Below are 19,183 nucleotides of genomic sequence, written 5' to 3'. Positions count from 1 at the left end.
TGTAGTGTACTACTGTTTAAAGACAGGTCTGGCTTGCTTTCAGAATTATTACTTATATAATAATGCAAAAGTTCTACAGATGTTTTCTTTTTACTTCCAGATTAAATTTGGATTGTTTGAAAAGTGGGGACATATTTCACCATAGTCCAAAAGAAGATACAGAAGAAAAGAGCAGAATGAGATCTTCCCAACTACCACATGCCTGCAGCTTGTTATCTTTAGCAATGCTGTTCCTTCCAGTCACTGGAATGTCAAAACAAAATATCCCAAGACTTAAGCTTTCCTATAAAGGTAAACTTTACAACAGTTTTTCTGATTCTTCTACTTTTGTTTTGATGTGATGTTGCCAGCAGTTCATTTGTATTATTAATCAGGAAAATTAAATGCAGTTGTCCCTACAGTTCCCAGAAACACTTGACAGAAGCCTTAAAAATGGATGAATTCTGCTTAGGGACAGTATTAAAATTCTTTTTTTTTTTTTGCGTGAAGGGGTACATGTTTCTGAAATATAGTTGTTTTTTTAAATGAGTTTTAAAGTTATTATTTCAGTTTGCATCTAAAGGGTATTAATATACTGTAATAAATGGGGAGGGGAGTCATTGCCTAAACAGAGACTTCTAGTCTTCTTGAAATGCCATAAGGCCCACTGGAGACATTTCCATGTGGCTGGTGGCAGTGACATGGGATATGAAGGACACTCACATGTTTCTAGAGCCTCAGGGAAAGTCAAGAGAGCTGTTTCAAGTGTTTCAAGTTGCACTGAGATTTTATTTTTGGTATAATTTTTTTCTCTGTCACTAAGTTGGTAAGTGAAATGCTTGAAAAGTTTTCTTTCTTCTTACCTCATTGGATCACGAAAGTGTTTTTCTGAGAATTTTCTTAATTTTATTTGTACTTCTAGTCGAGAATGTTAGAGGGTGAGAAGTTTAAACACAGATGTATTTTTTAATTCTTTATTGGACAGGTTCTTAAAGAAGGCAGATTTCTTGTTTTAAATGTGCAGTACACTTCCACAGATTTACAAGTTGCAGTTACATCACTTTGGTATTGTCTTCTTTAGCTAAAGCAAATGCTCTCCAGTTAGTTTTTTTTTTTTTCTTTCAGTTATGTCAGCAACCTCAGTTAATTCTGCTCACAGCTTTTCAAACTTAGTTTTTTCTGTGTATTATGGAATTACACTCAGGATGGTGTGATGGGACAGGAGGTTGTAAAGCCTTCAGCAGTGTTTATGATATGTTTATCATTAATTTAACACACAGAGGAATTTTTTGAGTAAGCATAATGACATACTATTGACAAACTTTCTCTTTTGCAAGATTTGTATGCCACTGTGTATGATATTCCTCTGTGTATAAATGTGTTTCAACGTGTTTGTGTGAGAGAGGCAGAGGAAGAGAGATCAAGGGATCTTGACAACATTTTTATAAATTCAGGAAACAGTTGCACTCACTTAAGCCAATGAATACAGAAACTGAAAGACTTGACATGAGTTATGAAAGTTAGCAATAAAACCCCTCTAACATATAGCCAGACTTTCACAGCTAGGCCTTTTGCGATAATTCCCAATAGAAGCATATACCATATGGTGATGGCATTTATTGTGGAGTTGACACTCATGATTAGTGAATTCCTCTTAACTTCAAAAGCAGATAGCCCATGGCAAAATCCTGATGGATGCATTTGGCAGGTAAGGAGAGGGAGAGAGAAAAATTATTCAGGTCAACACGGGAAAAAAAAATAAAATTGAAATCTTAGTTTAAAATAGTGGCAGAGACCTGCTGGGAGTGGTTGGGAAAATGCCTGAGCTCGTTTAAAAAGACAATGAGTGGATGATTGATATTTGGGCCCTGATCCAAACTTTTATTAGCAACTTTATAAACCTTTCAGTTTGGCTTCAGGGATACAATGTCCTATCCAAACTTATCCAACTGTATCCCCGTAAGGGGGGAAAAGAAGCAACAACAGATACAAAATGGCACATAAATCTTAATTTGGCGAGCTGCGATGGAACTGAAAAGCCAAAAGAGAGAGAATTATCAGACTTTATTGTGCCTCATCTGTCTTCTTTTTTTGGGATGTGTGTGAGTATTTCTATTTTTTCCACAGGGAACAAGAAAAAGTTAATGCTCTGTTTTCACAAACAAGTGAAAGTAGTGCTTATGATAATTAAATCATGCCTTTTTTGTTGATAACAGCATGGCAGATGTCCTGACTACATAATATAGTTGTCAGCATTAAGGTAACCTCCCCGCCTCAAGTAGTCCAGACAAAATAACTCCAAGGTTTCTGAGAATAAGGTGTAGGAGAAATTAATTTCCTTGCCAGTTCTCATAAAGTTGTTACAGTCATGTCATTGACAAGCCCTGGCACCTCCATTGTTTGGAATTAAAACTTGAAATATCATGAGGAGGATAATATAGGGCCCTTTTTCTTCTTTATGGAAAACTGTCCAAAATTGGCCACATCAGGCGGCTTTGAAAACCTGGTCACACGTGTGCTCATCTGGCTGCTGAAGATGTTGCATTTCAAAGTAAGGTTTCATCCCCTTCCAAGTGCAGTGTGTTTATGGGATGGCATAGCTCCATCTTCCTTGAGTGTCTGAGCGTTTGCTCAGGCAGGAGAGCTGGAAGTGAACAGGACTTTCCCCTGAAGTTGCTTCATCTTACAGCTGCAGCCCAACATACTCAGCGGAAGGCTAGGAGACTGCTTCTTCCATGTCCTGACAGTAAGAAGAGAAAGGGAACACCAGGTGACGAAAGCTGAGGACGGAGAAGTGTAGGGGACAAGAAGAGAGAAAGAAGGAGAGGGAACTGCAGTAAAAGAACACAGAGAAGGAGAAAATTGAGGGAGAGAGGAAAAAGTCAATGGTGGAAAGAGGAAGAGGGAGAAGGAGCAGGTTAGGAAAGCTAAAAGAAGTGTCTGTAATTACAGGAGTGCTTCAATAAACCATAGTATGACACAAATCCTCTGCATTCAGACAGCAATTAAAATTTGAGAGCTTCTCTGCATTATAGTTATAGGTTTTCATGTTCTGTGAGAGGTGGAAATCTGTGCTGGAAATGTTAAGATATAGATACTCCAGTGAATGATGTAGGAATCAACATGATGTCATATGATAAATTTCCTTTATGGTTTCCTGCAATTCTAAAAATGCATTCTGAAAAATCATACATACATAAAACTACAGATGCACACAAGAAAATTAAAATATCTTGTAATACAGCAGCAAAGTCAAGTATACTTCACATCTGTTAATATAATACATTGTCATCTTAAATTACATACCTCATCCTATATTCCCACATTTTCCCTGATTCATTAATTGAATAATTCTTCAATATTTATTTTTCTTTCCTTCACTTAGTCTATGGCTTCTAGACTGCTCTCACTAAATAGACCTTAACTAATCTGTTTCTCTTTAATATTTTTAAAGTTTATGAGGTTTTTTCATTATTATGTTATAGCAAAGTATTGGGAGAAGGTAAGCAAACTGTCTTCTAATAAAAGATTACGATCTCTAGAAAACCAGGGCCTGATTTTTGAGTAATAGTTTGTATTTTAATAGTCTTTGTATAACACTACATTCAGTCTCAGAGCAAGGGTGTATATCTATCATTAATTTTCACATAGCTGGATATACCCCATGACCATCACCCAAACTGCAGAACTTGTTAAGCACAGAAATGACATTCGGTTTCCCTAAGCAGCACATCCTTGTCTGCTACCTCATTTAACATCCTCATTTCAATCTCTGCAGTGAATGCAGAAGGTTTTCATATACCAATTTCATTCAATAGTGTCATTTAAATGACAAGATCAGTTCTCTTACTGAAAAACGGAAGGACCTGTGTCATAATTCAGGCATACAAATGTGTTTAATTCATACAGTGCAGACAGTCTTATTCCTGTCTATCTTCTGAGTAGTAGATTTTGCCAATTTATTGACAGATACTTTTATACAGATTTTTTTGTATGTGTTTCTAGGTTTTACTTCATAACAAGAGGCAGAGAATAACCAGACTGGAAGGCTGGTTGCCTTCTAGGAAAAAAAAAAAAAAAAATAAATCAACCATTTTCAATTGGAAAATTTTCCAGTAGAAATGCAGACTCCTAATTGCAAATGTAAACCTATTGATTTTCTTTACTGCTTTATATGAACATCTTAGAAGTGCACTCAATGAATACATTTACATTATGAAAGTATGCACTCTGCTCTTTTTTATTTTTTTTTCAGAGTATGCCCCAGCCCAGATTTGTATGTTGTCACCAGTGACATATCCACACTGACATCCACAAACATAAATGATGCCTAAGTAGGAGTACAGCCGTGTCCCCCAAATAATCCACGCTTGCTGTGACCAGTGTTGATTTGGTCAGAGGACCAGGATCATCCCGCATTGTGACACAGCACATAGGAAAAGGCAAGACTGAAGGGAACCTTTGACTTTTAAACCAGGATCTAATTAACACTTTTAAAAACAACTATGTCAGTAATTTGAGTCTAATAAACAAGAACATTATTCTTAGCTGATTTTTTTCTTTTTCACATTGAATGAATTAAGATGTAGTCTCACTCCCACTAGAGTGATGGCAAGACTTTTGCCGCTTAAGTAGATTGAAGCAGGATCAAATTTCTACTCCTACTCACTTTTTTCTTCTTAAATAACTAAACTAAAGATATGCAATTCTGTCTCCTCCATTGAAGGGTGACAATACTGATTCATCGGCACTACATGGAAAGTAGCCACGTTTAAGGATTGTTTACCTTCATGCAGTGTTTTGTGTACATGTTTTTCTTCCCCCTAAGTGTGATCCATTCTTGCAACATGCTGAAAAAGCAAAGAGAGAATAACATACTGGTGCCAGGAATTCTTTTGAAAACTCAACTGGATTAGTACATTTCCTTAATATTCTAAAAATGGTACTTTGAGCGTGCTACTTTACAAAGTCAAGCATCCTGTTTTGTAAATAATTTTTTACTTTAAACTTATTTCATTTTATAACTGATGAGAAACCTAGCTGTTGCATCAGAGCAGTTAATTTGTTCTGTTTCAGTAAAGCTGGCTTATTTCCATGTCATGCATTGTTTGAGTATGCATATATAATACAGTTAAATTGTATAGCTCCATAAGCCTTATTTAAATTGCCTGTGACATTGCAGCAATCCCAGTACCATGGTGAAGATGTTGCATAACTATGGTTGGAATGTGGTAAATTGGTGATGTACAAAAAAAGCCTAGAAATGAACTTGCATTTCAGCAGCTATGCTTGCTCTGCAGGGAGATGAAGAAAAATCAGTAAAAAAAATGTTTATGTGATAATATTAGCAGCTGTGATTCTGAATGCCCATGAAGTGCAAGAAAAATGTGCTGAGTGAGGGCACACTGCTTTCTTGAATCCCTCATTTGTTGTTTCATTAATTTTTGATGAATTGTGATTTCTCAGAAAAAAAATCTATCTCAGATTCCTTTGTAGAGTAACAGAAGATGTTTATGTGAAAGTTAATATGCTAGTTTCAGATGATTGTCTAGTTACAGAATAGATTTTGCCTGTTTTGTCTCAAAAATTCTTTCTGGAGGCAGAGAACATTGAGACTTCAAGTGTATAGTAGATTTAAGATGAATGGGCATTGCTGCCCATGTGAAGAAAGGCTCTTATATATGCTGTAGGCTAAGGATAAACTTGAAAGCATTTATTACATTTTAGTAACGGGAAAAACAGCAAGTTTCTTACAGATTGTTTTTTTCCTTTTTTAAACTAGTGAACTTGGAGGTCAAATCCAACTATATGTTGCATTTTCTGTCATATAATTATTGTATATATAATGTCCTGGAGGCCAGCCTACAGTCAGTGACATCAATGGTTTACATAGCAGTTGAACTAAGAATAACCTTAGAGAACTGACCCATATCAACCTCTTAACAGTGTAAACAGCCTGTAGCTCACAACAGTTTTCTTTTTTTCATGATCACAAAAGGGCCTCAACTGGATAAAAAACAAATTGTGTTCACCAAATACCAAACTATTCTGCTGAATGTTCACTTGATTAAATCTTATAAGATGAGAGAAAAAACCAAAAGAGTAAGACTTTGGGAAGAATGATTGGTCTCTTGTAAAAAGGAGGATGAGGCAACACTGAAAACTGCTTCCCTAGAAGAATAATGTGGGGATGATACACAATTAGTAGCATCAGCTTTGGAGAGAGTACTTTCAAAAATAATTGTCTAATTGCACTTTTACTGAAAACATTTGTAAAGCAAACCAAATTCAGAGTAGTTTCAAAGATCCCAACCTTGTTCTCTTTCTGTGCACTAATTTGAGGGCATGCTCTTGACGTCAGTGTGTGTCTAGTGGTGGACATCTGTGGTTGCAGCGCAGGTCCTCGAGTCACATCCTATTTCCCTTTCCTCCCTCCCCATTTCTGCTGTTCCATTTATAGACGAGTTCCTCAAAGAAGGGCTGAGGGGTGCAGGGGAGGTCTGTTCTGTAGTCAAAGTCCTTTGGTAATAAATACACAAAGAGGTAGCAAAAACAGACAAAGACAAAACTTTATTACACCAGAGCACTGTTAGAGAAGTCAGGGGGATTGGCTAGCTGTGGTTAACAGAGGCATTTAGGCAAGGGTGGGAGTTGCAAAGGTGCCTTATTTTTCCCCACTGATTTGAGAAAACAGGCATTCTCCTTTGTGATCCAAATCCTGGCTGCCTCGAAGTATGCTGTGTTGTACCATAAAGTTTGATGGCTTAGAGATTACTGAAAACACTGAAATTTTATGTTCAACTTGTCTGTCAGCTTTGGGAGTACTTTACAACTCCCTCTTCATCATCCGTACACCCTGGAATTCTTTGAAAAATATTTCTCACTAAATGCGTAACAAGCCAGCAGTCTATATGATACCCATTGGTGCCCCCAAATGCATACATTAATGTAAATATTAATCATAAAGAATTAAGATGGCCCCCAATATTAAATGATCAATTATATCAATATAATGATTGACAGGAGGTAATGTGGTGGTGCACGTGGTTACCTTGTGCAGACACATATCTCTGAGATCCCTTGCCCTGTGATTTTAGTTAGTTAGCCCTATTGCAACGTTGCCTGAGCCTACAAGGCAGATATTGGATCACCCTGCACGTCTGCACATGGACTCTGAATCTGATAGAGTTTGCTAGGCATGACTTGAACACAAAGAAATAATATATGTGAGGGAATTATTGCAGATGCTCAATTATTCCAGTTTTAATGGTATCATAACAACTTGCCTCCCGTCAATATCAGAAAGTATAATTGATAATTATATTTCATTTTGCCATAGGAGAATATTATACCAGTCTAAGCACTATATACCAGCCTAAACACTGTATGAATAGTGTTTATTTTCATTGCTGGAAGAGGTCCTTTGCTATTCCCAATGAAAAATTATTTTGAAAACCTACATTAACATTAGACAATTGAGTTCCCTTGCTACACTTGCTTGCTTTTGAATAAAATAAAATATATCTGGAAAAGAATATAAGGAGAAAAATCTTTGAAGTTTCCTGAAAACAGTCATCATCTACATTTAAATTACATTTTCTTAGAGAATGTCCGTCCTGTGCAGCTACCCCAGATAACGACTAAGTGACTTAAACAGGCTATAGCAATTGTGTCTCTGTACTGCACTTCTGTAGCGATTTAGAGCAGGGATATTAATTTTGCCTTGTGAGCTCAACCAGCACTTACGATGGTAGAAACAGCTGAAATATTATGCCCTCACTGTCATAAAAAAAATCCTGTTCCTCATTCAAAGCATGGGAAAGAAAGATTATCTAGCCCTTGTCAGAGAGGGAACCCCCCTGTGGGGACAGGAATGAGCAGTTATGTGTTGGGAGAGCAATCAGGAACCTCCTAAAGCAGGTTTGCTGCCAACAGCAAAAATATCTGTTCCACTGACAGGTAAATCTGCTCACAGATGTCCCTGCCCTTCACCTCCTTTCCTGTGCAGGCACTCCTCCTACCACAGCCCCTGCAGCACTGCCAAATGCTACTTTTGCTCCCTGGGTAGCAGGTCACACTGGTGAGCTGGTTATTTCCCAGACCCAGTTTCACCTCCTTTGCTGTATCTACTTTGCACTTTTCAAAGCCAGTTGTCAGGAAACTTCCTTGCCCTCAGGGGGATCATGGGAAGGTTGATGAAGGACCATCAGCACTTAAAGAGATCTTACAGGCTCTCTCAGACAGTGGTTTCAAGGCAGCTGAGACAACATAACAACATTCTACTTCTGGAAGGAGAACGTCCCCCTCCCTGCTCCCTTCTCCCTAAACACAGTTATTTACTCCTTTCCCTCCTCATCTGCTCCCAGATGCATGGACCTGCCCTTTCTTTTGCTCCAGCTCTCGTCAGCCCCTTTGGCAAGGACATACATTGTTAGTAGTTAGGACTTCATCTCTATCTTACTTAGCTTTACAGCCTGACCATACAGCTTGTGTGGGCTCCAGTCCAATGCTTGGAGTCAGAGAGAAGAATAGCCCCTGTGGATTCTTGATATGCACTCAGGGCTAGATCCTCAGCTGATAAAATTATTACAGGTCCCAGTGGTTAAACTGAGGGTCTGGCTCCAAGTCTTGATGCAAGTGCAAGAAGGGTGTGTTTGCCTGTGGAGTGCACAGAGGGCTGGGAAGGGTGGGACATACGGCTATTGAATGCTTCCATAAAAATCTGTGTTGCTCACAAATACTGGTTATAACTGGTGTCTACCATATGATTACACTTGTAGAGAATTGCAAATCGTTTTCAATAACAGCAATGATAGCAACAAATCTGGATTTTTTTTTTTTTGCTGTGAGCTGTTCTTCAACAGCTGAGTCTTGAAAACAGAGACACTAATGAAGTAAATGAGCAAGTAAATCTGCTTGCACTGTCAACTCACCTTCTCCATGAATAACTCATGCTGCTCTGTATCTTTCCTAAGTCTGTTAGTATTGATATTAATGTATTTTCCAGGCCCATTCCGTCTGACGCTGTTACTACAACAGAGTTATTCATGCCACTGCAAATCAAAGTCTCTCATCTTGTCTACTTTGTTATGAACATTATGCTCGTAAGAAGCTGTCTAATACATTTGGACCTGGTGAGAAAAATGTTAAATTGAAAGTATTGTTAAGATATCTAACAGTTTTAAAAACAATATCTTTCATATTTAAGAGTGGTAGGCTCAGTGGAGCTGGTCCTGATGTCAGATGTGCAGTCTGCAAAAGCAGATCTGAATAAAATGAGTCAGACTCCTAAAGAGGAGTTTCAGCACCTATTGGTAATGTCAGACCAGCTACTGAGCCAAATCGAGGTTTCTGTAGACAATTATAGACTTTGTGTTTCCTTGAGAAAACTCCTTGCAGGTTTAGCTTCTGGGCACTGAAATCCACAACAAAATTCTCATTTGCTCCAAGGGTGAAACAAAGTCCACTTATCTCATTTCCTAAGGCTGGAATTTCATCAACAAAGCGAAAACTAATTAAGGATTTAAAAATATGTCATGTTCTGTACAGCTGCTACCAGAGAGCGTGAGCGGAAGGAATTGCACAATCTACTGTTTTATCAGCCCACAGATATATGGGCTGTAAGATGTAGAAAAGAGCTCCTCTGTCTGTCCTCAGGGTGCTGTGTGCTTCTCCAAATAATATTGTGTTCTGAGAGGTTTCTCTAAAGAAGCAGTTAGTTGATAATTGCAGGCACAGGTGCCTGAAAATTCTCTAGCCATTTTTGTGTCACTTTTAAGAAAGGGAAGCATGAAATGAAAGGTTGGAACTATTTTGAAGGCAAGTGCAGTAATGACGGTAATTAATTTGTTTTGAAGGGAGGTATAGCACTGCATATAATTTTAGGAACCATACTTTGACAAAGGAAGAGCCATGCGGCTTAACGTGCTAAATATGATCACCATGTTACATTTTTAACACCTGGACATACTTGCAAAGAGCAATACACATCTCCATCCAGGCAGGAAAGAATGAGTCTGCTACTCCAGAGTGGAGTGTGCCCTTTTGAGAAGATTAATGCAAATTCCAGATCCCTGAGATGATTTTGATGTTAGATACCTACAAAGGTGCAACCAATTGTCAGTGCGTTTTGTTTGTGTTGCCTACTCCTCAGAGTGTGGACTGATCTCCCCCCTTTATTCTCTGTATCTCTGTCCTTCATAAGATTCATGCCTTTCTAATTGCAGACCATATAATTATGCACCTACAGGTAGCTGGAAGGTTCAAGAAATGAGATGGTAGGCTAGTTGGAGCAGTAAAACTGATCCACAATCCATGAGATTAACTCAGCTTTTTTGAATAAGCCAGTCAAAGAGGATTTTGCCCTTATTTTCGCCTGAAGCCTATTATCAGACCCCTGCTTTCAATGTAGTTGATTGGCTGATAGATAGGAGAGAAAAGAGGCTGGGAACTGGTTAGCAAGAGCATGAATGTAAGGGTTTTATTTAGAATTGCTTTGAAACTTCTAAAAATTGAAATTCTAACTTGAGAGAATGGGAATAGCAGAATTCATTTAAAACTGCCTTTTCCTAGGGTCAGTAAATTGATAGGCTATTTGCTGCTCTGAATCTAGTAATATGGGTTTTCAGAATAGTTTTAGGAATAGGCGAGTTTATAAGCCACCTCCCTCAAAACAGGGCAGGGGTTTTATCTCATCTACCTGATGCTCTGGAAGATAGTTTTAAAAGACAGGGCTAGAGCTTGGTCTCTAAGTTGACAGTTCTTCTGTATAGTTGAGAAGATATAAGGAAGAACTCTTATATTCTTAGACAGCAATATCTGCTTACAACTGGGATTCTTTGAAGGGAATTTGAAATAAAACTGAAATGGAAGAAAGCAGATTTCAGTCCAGTAACTCCGATTATTTACCCATTACACATGAGACATGAGCTGTATTGAGGATCTGTGAGAGATGAAGGGAGAAAAAAAGGTAAGTTCAGTCCCGACAACTGAACGTGAGAAAATAGAATTGATAGATTTGCATCTACTTACCTTTAAAGGGGAAATTTAGTACTTTTTAACACACATTGTTGTGCCAGGCATTCTTAATGGACAGGTATGTGTTATGAAATGCCGAGAATTATCCATGCTTTACCAAAGCTCATATGCTCACTGATCATTTACATTGAATTACACTTGTAGTGCATGTTTTTTAAATATCCACAGCATCATTTAAAAAAATTGAGATTTAATGTTGCTTTGGAAACAGCAGAGAGTTTGCTTGCTTTGGCAGTTTTGCAAGGAAGATAAAGTACTTAGGATAAGGGAACCTGTGCAAATCCGTGGTCTTAGGTCATCTTCTTGAAAACAAATATTTCACTCAGATACGTTTTCAGTTGTGCTGCCTAAAGTTGATTATTTGGTTTGGCTCTGTGAAGTTTGTGAATTGGGCCTTCGGATTTTTTCAACAATAACACGAAGTCACAAAGCGGCTTTTAATCATGTCTGCAATAATAACACTTTACAAGTTATTTGTGCAGCTGTTTCATTAAAGTTATTTGCAGTTAAAATGCAACTAAAATACAGTTCCGTAAACATAAACAAGAACTGTTTAGTTTGTGTCTTAACTGGGTATATTTTTGGTGGTAAACACTTACTTATTTTGTTTTATGGTATTATCATATTTTACATATTTAAAAAACCCTGAGTCAGACAAAGAGAGAACTTCAGATTGATTGTAACTGCTGGCTCTCTGAAATGGATTAACTAAATTATCTAGAGTAGTATCAATACTGATCTTGCAGAAGCGCCTTCTTTCAAGTGAGCTTTTCTAATATGAAATAGAATCAGGTTCTACAGCATGAGTTGCTTCCCCCCCGTTTTCCTCTTTATGGATGGAGCAGCTGTTGCAAGGGTTATCCGAAGATAAGATGACTGTCCCTTCACAATAGAAGGTGTTTCGGCAGCACTGCACAGAAGGAGCTCTTGCTTAGCTCCCATTGTCTATAATGAAGGTTTGAGAAGCGTAGCGCTTAATGGAACTACTTTAATTACTTATGATTTTTATACGTTGTAAAATACTGACAGATTTGACATATATCAATCAATATTTGCAAATAAGGAAATGTTTATTTTGCTGATTGCTGAGCAGGCCTATAGAAGTGCCTGAAAATCAAAGTGAAAGGCCCTTAAAACCTGCAGCAGTCCGTTCTTGGATTTTGGAGCAATTCTTAAAGATGTTCTCTTTCCAGTGTCACCTTCCTGGACTGAAGTGAATAGAAATGCCTACATGGCACTTCCAAAATATGTTCCAAAATACATGGTAGAGTGCAATATGGATTTGGGGACTAATCAGAAAGAGAACTAAGATTTTGACGCAATATTGTGCCAAAAAGAAATAATTTTTATTCTGTTCCCAGTAATCCATATCCTCTTGGAAAGGCGCTACTCTGCCATGAATATGATGTTTTCCTCCAGGCCAAATAAAATTCATTGTATAGCAATGAGAGCCACATGGCATGCACAACAGATCATCATTGCCCATGGTGAGATGCAGCTAAAGAAAATATAACTTGTCTTGCAATAAGTAGTAGAGCTTGTCAGTAGACTGGAACTATTCTCTTTGCCTTCATAAAAATACATCTGGGGTTAATTGGATCTTTTAAACTCGGAATACTTTAGGAATTAAGTCAATTGCTATATTCATGCTATATTGACATTTCTTTAGTTGAGGATTCACACAATACTCATGTAAATTGTCATGGTCGTTTCCCAGCATGTCAAAAGACTTGCCTCTACCTAGAGGAAGATGCTGTGACATTTGTTATTTACTGTATATGAAAATTACAGAATTATACAGCTGAATTTAAATTCAGATTTCTTCAAAAGTGTCATTAGATGTAGCTGTTTTGAAACAGTTTGAGGAGTTCCCTTTCTGCCAATTTAGGCATAGTCCATCATTAAAAAATGCCTGTGACTGGCCACAAAGACAATTCTGCATCTGGACCAAGTGATTCCAGATTGCTGCATACTTACACCATGGTGGAGTCAAGGAATGGCTCACGGTCACCACATATGTGACTTGAGGCTAAGAAGTCTAAATATGCTGTATAAATGTAAATACATGTTACCAGAACAGAATGGCATTTTTTCATTCAAAGCTTTTACACTGTGGCTTTGCTCCTGGAGGTGATTTAAGTAAGAAATTATCATGCTGTTGTGAGCCAAGTGTTCACCAAGGTACTTTTCTAAATTAATTTAAAACAGTCACTATTCCAGCTTCTTTTGCTCACCAGTGAAATATTAACCCAGAATAGGAGTTGCTGAATATTCATTTAATCACCAGACTGGGAAAAAGTATTTAATTTTCAGTAAAATAGCAAATACACACTATAAAATGAATGCTGAAAGTGTTCTCATGACAGATCATCCCTGTAATTAACTTTGTTTCTGTGCATTGTGGAAATGCTGTTTCTATATTAGCCTGGCTAAAGTGATGCAGTAATTCAAATCTACAGCTTGCTCTGAGCTTGAAAACCATTGGGCAAATGTGCTTTTCATAGCAGATTTTTCCAGTGTGATATCCTTGGTGATATTAAATATAACTCGCAGTGAAGGGCAATTGCAACCCATATGATAGTATTGTCTTGCTTTTATGAAGTGAGAACAATGATTAATTTGGCTGTAATTTAATCAATGTTTACTTCAGAAATTTTATTAGGTCATGTTTTGGTTTTAATCTTATTAGTGGCCAAGTTCAGAATGTTATGTCCAAGCTCTTTTCAATAGTTAGTAAATAACTGGCCAAACCTAATACTTCACCACCTTGCAGCTTGTGTTGTCATTTGCGTCAGGAAGAGATCAGTGTGCAACGCTGCCATATCAATCTGGAACGTTTTACAGATGTTTTGCTTATGATGCAGTGAAACAAATGACTGTACAAGGCACCAGGCAGGACTCATTCCCATTTGGGCATTTCAGGCATGAGTCAACTTTTTGCTTCCTCATTCTAGCTCTCCTAGGTGACTCTTTACTGAGAAATGCTAGAAGTGTTAGGCAATAGATGAAAAATGTCCTTTGGGATGGCCACTACAGAGATCATACCTTCCAAATAAAAAAGAAATGGGAAGTGGAGAGCATTCTGTCATCTCCTTTCAGGTATGCAGAGAATCAGGTCTATATATTTTGGCGAGTGACACACTTGCGAATGCCAGTGGATTTCATGACTGAGCAATGAAAGTGCTTTAGAGCATTTGCAGAAACATATCATCTATCCTTACTCAGATCAAATTCCTCTTGCTGGAGATGACAAGGAATTTTTCCCTCATATTTTGTGCATAGGCAAGCACTGAGATATGTCTGGAAGCTTGTCATCAGAAGAGATTTAAAAGTAACAGAGGGTGATATGGATTGCTGAAATACGGTAGCCCGTGAAATTCATTAGTCTCTCCTGTTTATTCATGTTAATGCCTGTGAATGATGAATTACTATATACTGTGATCCTGTGTTCCTCTTCTTCCCTCCACCCTATTTACTAACTCGGACACAGAACTGTTAAATAGGGATTTAATCTTGACTGTAGAATTTATAAGGCACTTATTATTATATACGATGTATCAGATAGTGTAGTAATGCTGCCAGCTCTTATGTCATGGGTGGAGGAGAGAAAGATGATTACTCAGAAATGAAGTACTCTAGCAATGTTCAGCTGATGAACAGTATTATAGAGATTAAGCAAGAAGAATTTTAATAGCACAAGAGAGCTAAAACCTCCTGCTGTGCTATGGGCAGCACCAGAGAATCCTTTCCCAATAGATACCCACATTCCCATCATATCCAGTACAAAGAATTTCCACTTAGCAAAAACAAGGGAAGAGGTTTGTACAGATTATGGCTTCTAATGAAGACACGTCTGCATCACACATAAAAATCAACAGCATGACTAGAAGTGGTTGTCCTGTAACAGAGGACTCAATAACCAGTGCCAGGAGGAGGACGTCTTTTTTTCTTATTGGGTGGAAACACACTAGTGGAGTGAGCTAAGCTTCAGAAATTATGAATTTAGAGGGGTTTTCTTTTTCTTTTTTTAAATTTTGTATTTACTTATAGCTGATTTGGCTGTTCTTCAGCCGGGCTATTCATTACTCAGCTCTTGTGTAAGAACTAGTTGGATATGACTTAGGATTTTATAGGAACTTGCTAACAACAAGTTGTTCGCAAGTGATCTTCCTGTCAATTAATAAACAGGTCTTTTAAAGTGTTACTAATTTAGAAACATGCACCTCCCTCACTCCCCCAACATCTTTGTCTTCAGAAAGATTTGTGAGAAAGGACAGTGCTGGTGCAAAGCAGTGTAGTGCTTTACGATGGATTTAGTTTTTCAATGTGAAGTAAGGGTTGTTTTTTCAAAGTACTGCCAAATAAATCTCACCTGGGGGAATAGGAGTGCAATACAAGACAATTTGTTTTCAGGCTGTACTATTAAAACGTTCAGCAGTGAGCCAGACAAAACCACACGAGCTTAAGTAGAAGTGACTGAGCCAAAAGATAATTGTCGTAATTGTTTAGTAGGTAGTCAGATTAATAATGATATTATATTTTTTTCTCCCACAGTGCTGTTTATTAGCCAACAATGGTACTTAATCTTCACTTTGCTTGTCACGTGTTTTGTGAGACTCCTTGGAGAAAAAAGTTTGGGTTTGGTTTTTTTTTTTTTCATCTTTATTTCATTCAGAAATTAAGCTGCAAAATGCTAGCTCTGATTTTCGTCATATTCAGGAAGTGTAAATAACTTGTGCTGTAAGTCTGGCGTATCTAGCACTAAGCCTACGTTGTCCATCCAGTGCCAGCAAGGTAGAAATGACCTTAATTTTATATTCATTTTAGTACAGCGTTTGCCTTTCTGTTCCAAAGTTTCTCAATAGTTTAGCTTGGAGAGTTTGCTTGTGGAAGAATTGATTCACGTGTTTATTTTCGTTCTTCCCAAATGAATGACTGCCCAACAAGACTAAACTCTCATTGTACTCTTTTCTATATTTTATTTGTGTCCTCATCCAGAATTATATCCACAGAGTTTTCATAAAGTAAAAGGTTACAAACTTTTACTTTAGAGCCTTTTAGCTTTTGTACAGAAGAAGCATAGATTCTTTCATTAGTTTCATAGAGAAACATTTTTCTTAATGACCCTTTGAAAGAAATTGGAAGTCACTACAGTAAAACTTAAGTGTCAAATTTGTGCTTTTAATGAGGAAAATCTTCTCTGCAGAGGGTGCAGGAACAGCTGCCCCTTGGAATCTCTGTAGGGAATGTAAAGACCTCAGGACCTTAGAGATGTTGGTACTGGATGCTCCCTTTAATATGCCTCTGTATTGCCTGCATTTCAGTACTGTGTCCTAGGAATATACTTCCACTCAATAGCTGTTCACTCAGATCTCAATTGAAATGATTGTAATTGAAAATTTAGTTGCAGCCATTCTCTATAGTGCCACTAAAACATAATATTAGACACTGAACAAGCTGAACATTATATGAAACTTTCTGTACATATTATACTTCCTACTTCCAGTTCCTCTCAACCAATTTCAGTTTGAGCTGAGCTTTTGCTTTTCTAACTGCATCTCTGCCCTGGCAATACTCAGTGAGTATTTGTATGATTTTCCATCTCTGATAAGCTGCTCTTTTGGTTTTGAGCAGACTCAGAAGCTCACAGTTAACTCAAGGGGGTGTCTTACTTTACCTACTTCTCTTACTTATAAAGAGGATGAACTGGTTTTGTGCTTCCAGCAGAGCATTCTTGATAAACTCCCAGCACTCACTGTCTCCTCTGTCTTCCATGGAAGCTTCCCACAGAATTCCTCCCAACTGAGCTCTAAGAGAGCTGAAGTTTGCTGTTCTGGAATCTAAAACCTTTGGGCATAAGGAAGACATTTTTTGCAATGAGGATGGTGAGACACTGGCACAGGTTATCCAGATATCAGCAAACGGATCTAGTGGAAGATGTCCCTGCTCATGGCAGGGAGCTGGACTAGATGAAGGTCCTTTCCAACTCAAACCATTCAGTGAGTCTTTGATACCTGCCACATCTAACCACTGTTTCCTGCTTCTAAATATTCTTGCTGGCATTGACCTTCTTTACTTTCTTATGAGTCAAACACCAAATATTGTGAGATATAGTTCATGTACATCCATGAGTATGGTGATATAAGCATACATTAGTTTTCTCACAATGAAGGAAATATATAGCACAGATTTTGGAAAGATCTGTCATTTTTTGTTTCTAATTTCTGCCGAAGAATGTTATTCCTTTATATCATAGACATAATTAATTAGAAAAACTTCATGCAATAATACAGTTTGTGACAATAATTACCCAAATTGGAAGTAAAGAAAACTCAAAGAAAACCAAGGGTAACAAGAACTGTATTCTGACCCTGGAAAGACATCCTCAAAAACTGCATTTATCTCACCCGTGTGCTCCATGTACTCCATATTTCTAAAAGACACAAATCAGTCATATGTAAACATTTTGATTATGAAGATTTTCTTCATTTTCCCACAGACTTGCTGCTTTCAAACAGCTGCATCCCATTCCTGGGCTCAACAGAAGGACTTGATTTTCGAACCCTGCTGCTAGATGAGGAGAGAGGACGGCTGCTAATCGGGGCTAAAGACCACATCTTCCTACTCAACTTGGTTGATTTGAACAAAAATGTAAAAAAGGTCAGTTTATTTTCTACAGAGTTCATCTCATAGGTACAATTTTGTTCCTTTTTGTCTCTCTTTTTGTTTCTTTCTCCTTTACTGGGTAGCTGACAGATTCATTGTGCAATTCATTGTGCAGGATCTGATCATTTCACCTCCGATAGTTATATAGATTATCTTTAATGAATTGAATTTTTCATAACATGTTACCTCCTCTGAGGCTAATGTCCTCTGAGAGGTCGTCTACCTGGAGGAGCTCTACAGCGCATGAAAGTAATATCAAAATATCTGGGGCAAAAAGGCATCTCAGACTGGTTGTTTCTTAATTTCTGTGGTCATGGTTATCCTCCTCAAATAAAAGCATCTGAAAGAAGATAACTGAAAACAGCTCTTTCCTCACTTCCTAGCATCACTGGGGTTACATTATAGTGATACTAAACAAAGCAGAGGCTATTTGATCATTTAAAATATACAAATTTATTAGCGGCACTTTTAATATTAACATTTGTACTGGATGTCTGTAATTACAAGTGATAGGAGAAACTTCCACTGGGATCTGCTGTACTGCTTTGCCCATGCCCTGTGACAATGCATTAACTCCAGATAATAAAATGGCAATTTATCCTTCAGAACTCCTAGCAGACATGATGAACTTTTGTAAGCACAATTGACCACTACATGTAAAAATACAATTCTCCACAGGAACACACATGAAAACTACTTTCCTGCTTGTCCCAGATATGCTACTTATTGAGGAAAATTTTAATTCTCAGCTATGTTTGATATTTTCTTTAAGCCTCAGGAGGAGGTTTTGAATTACTATGGTCTGTTGTCAGCTCTGAAGACCTAACTGGCTCTGAATTAATACAGCTGCAGTATAGGGGCTTAGTAGGTGTAACAGGAGACTATTTTGCCACACATGTTTGAGTACACCACTTGCTGTCCTGCAGAAGAGATACAGTAGGAGGCTGAATGTCTTATTTTGACTTCTGCAATGCTCTGTATACCAGTTTCTTTAAAGCCCAGATTTCAAGCATTTCATGACATTTCATCCCTGAGATGCTTTATCAGACACTTAACTTGCATATTCCATATCATATAGTTTACTCAAAAAAACAGCACCTCCTCAGGACATTGCATTACTAACAGCACTATTCATATTGTAGATTTTCAGAATACAGACTGGTTTCTGGCATAGACTTTTCTGTCTGAAAAGCAGGTTTCTGTTTCTGCGGGATGCAGCTTACCTCCTGAGAGATGCTGAGTGCAGTCACTTCCCATTATGTTCAGTGGGGCTTGATTAGTTCAGAGCTTTATGGAGTCTGTAGCACCCTGCATGATCCACCCCTGTGTCCAAGCTGGTAACACTTTCCTTTTAGCCAAACCACTGCTGATCATTAGGAATGCTGTGCTTTCCAAGAAGAGCAGAACACAGACTAAGCCAGAAGAGTTAATGTGCAATCAGACAGTAATACTTAATGCAGATATTGTAGAACAAAGTCTCAGTTTACTTTTTAGTAAGGCC

The 19,183-nt window shown here is 37.8% G+C and overlaps 1 protein-coding gene and 1 long non-coding RNA gene across 5 annotated transcripts in view; one reads left to right on the top strand and one right to left on the bottom strand.

Annotated features, from left to right (window-relative positions):
• The window catches only part of SEMA3D (semaphorin 3D), a 144,251-nt gene that overhangs the window by 44,600 nt on the left and 80,468 nt on the right, over nt 1–19,183 (top strand). For all 4 annotated transcript variants that reach the window (XM_054067677.1, XM_054067693.1, XM_054067684.1 and 1 more), the window contains exons 2-3: nt 101–291; nt 17,516–17,676. In XM_054067677.1, coding sequence (XP_053923652.1) covers nt 101–291; nt 17,516–17,676 — 352 coding nt within the window. The remainder of the gene's footprint in view (nt 1–100; nt 292–17,515; nt 17,677–19,183) is intronic.
• LOC128852266 (uncharacterized) lies at nt 299–19,077 on the bottom strand. Its single transcript, XR_008450008.1, has 3 exons — nt 18,906–19,077; nt 4,766–4,829; nt 299–2,719 (listed from the first exon to the last, which is right to left on the bottom strand). It is a non-coding gene; the product is annotated as an uncharacterized LOC128852266 (long non-coding RNA).

Source organism: Cuculus canorus, chromosome 1 (genome assembly GCF_017976375.1).
Source record: "Cuculus canorus isolate bCucCan1 chromosome 1, bCucCan1.pri, whole genome shotgun sequence".
Lineage (NCBI taxonomy): Eukaryota > Metazoa > Chordata > Aves > Cuculiformes > Cuculidae > Cuculus > Cuculus canorus.
The sequence above is the reverse complement of the archived record's forward strand: the minus strand, read 5'-3'. Positions and strand labels throughout refer to the sequence as shown.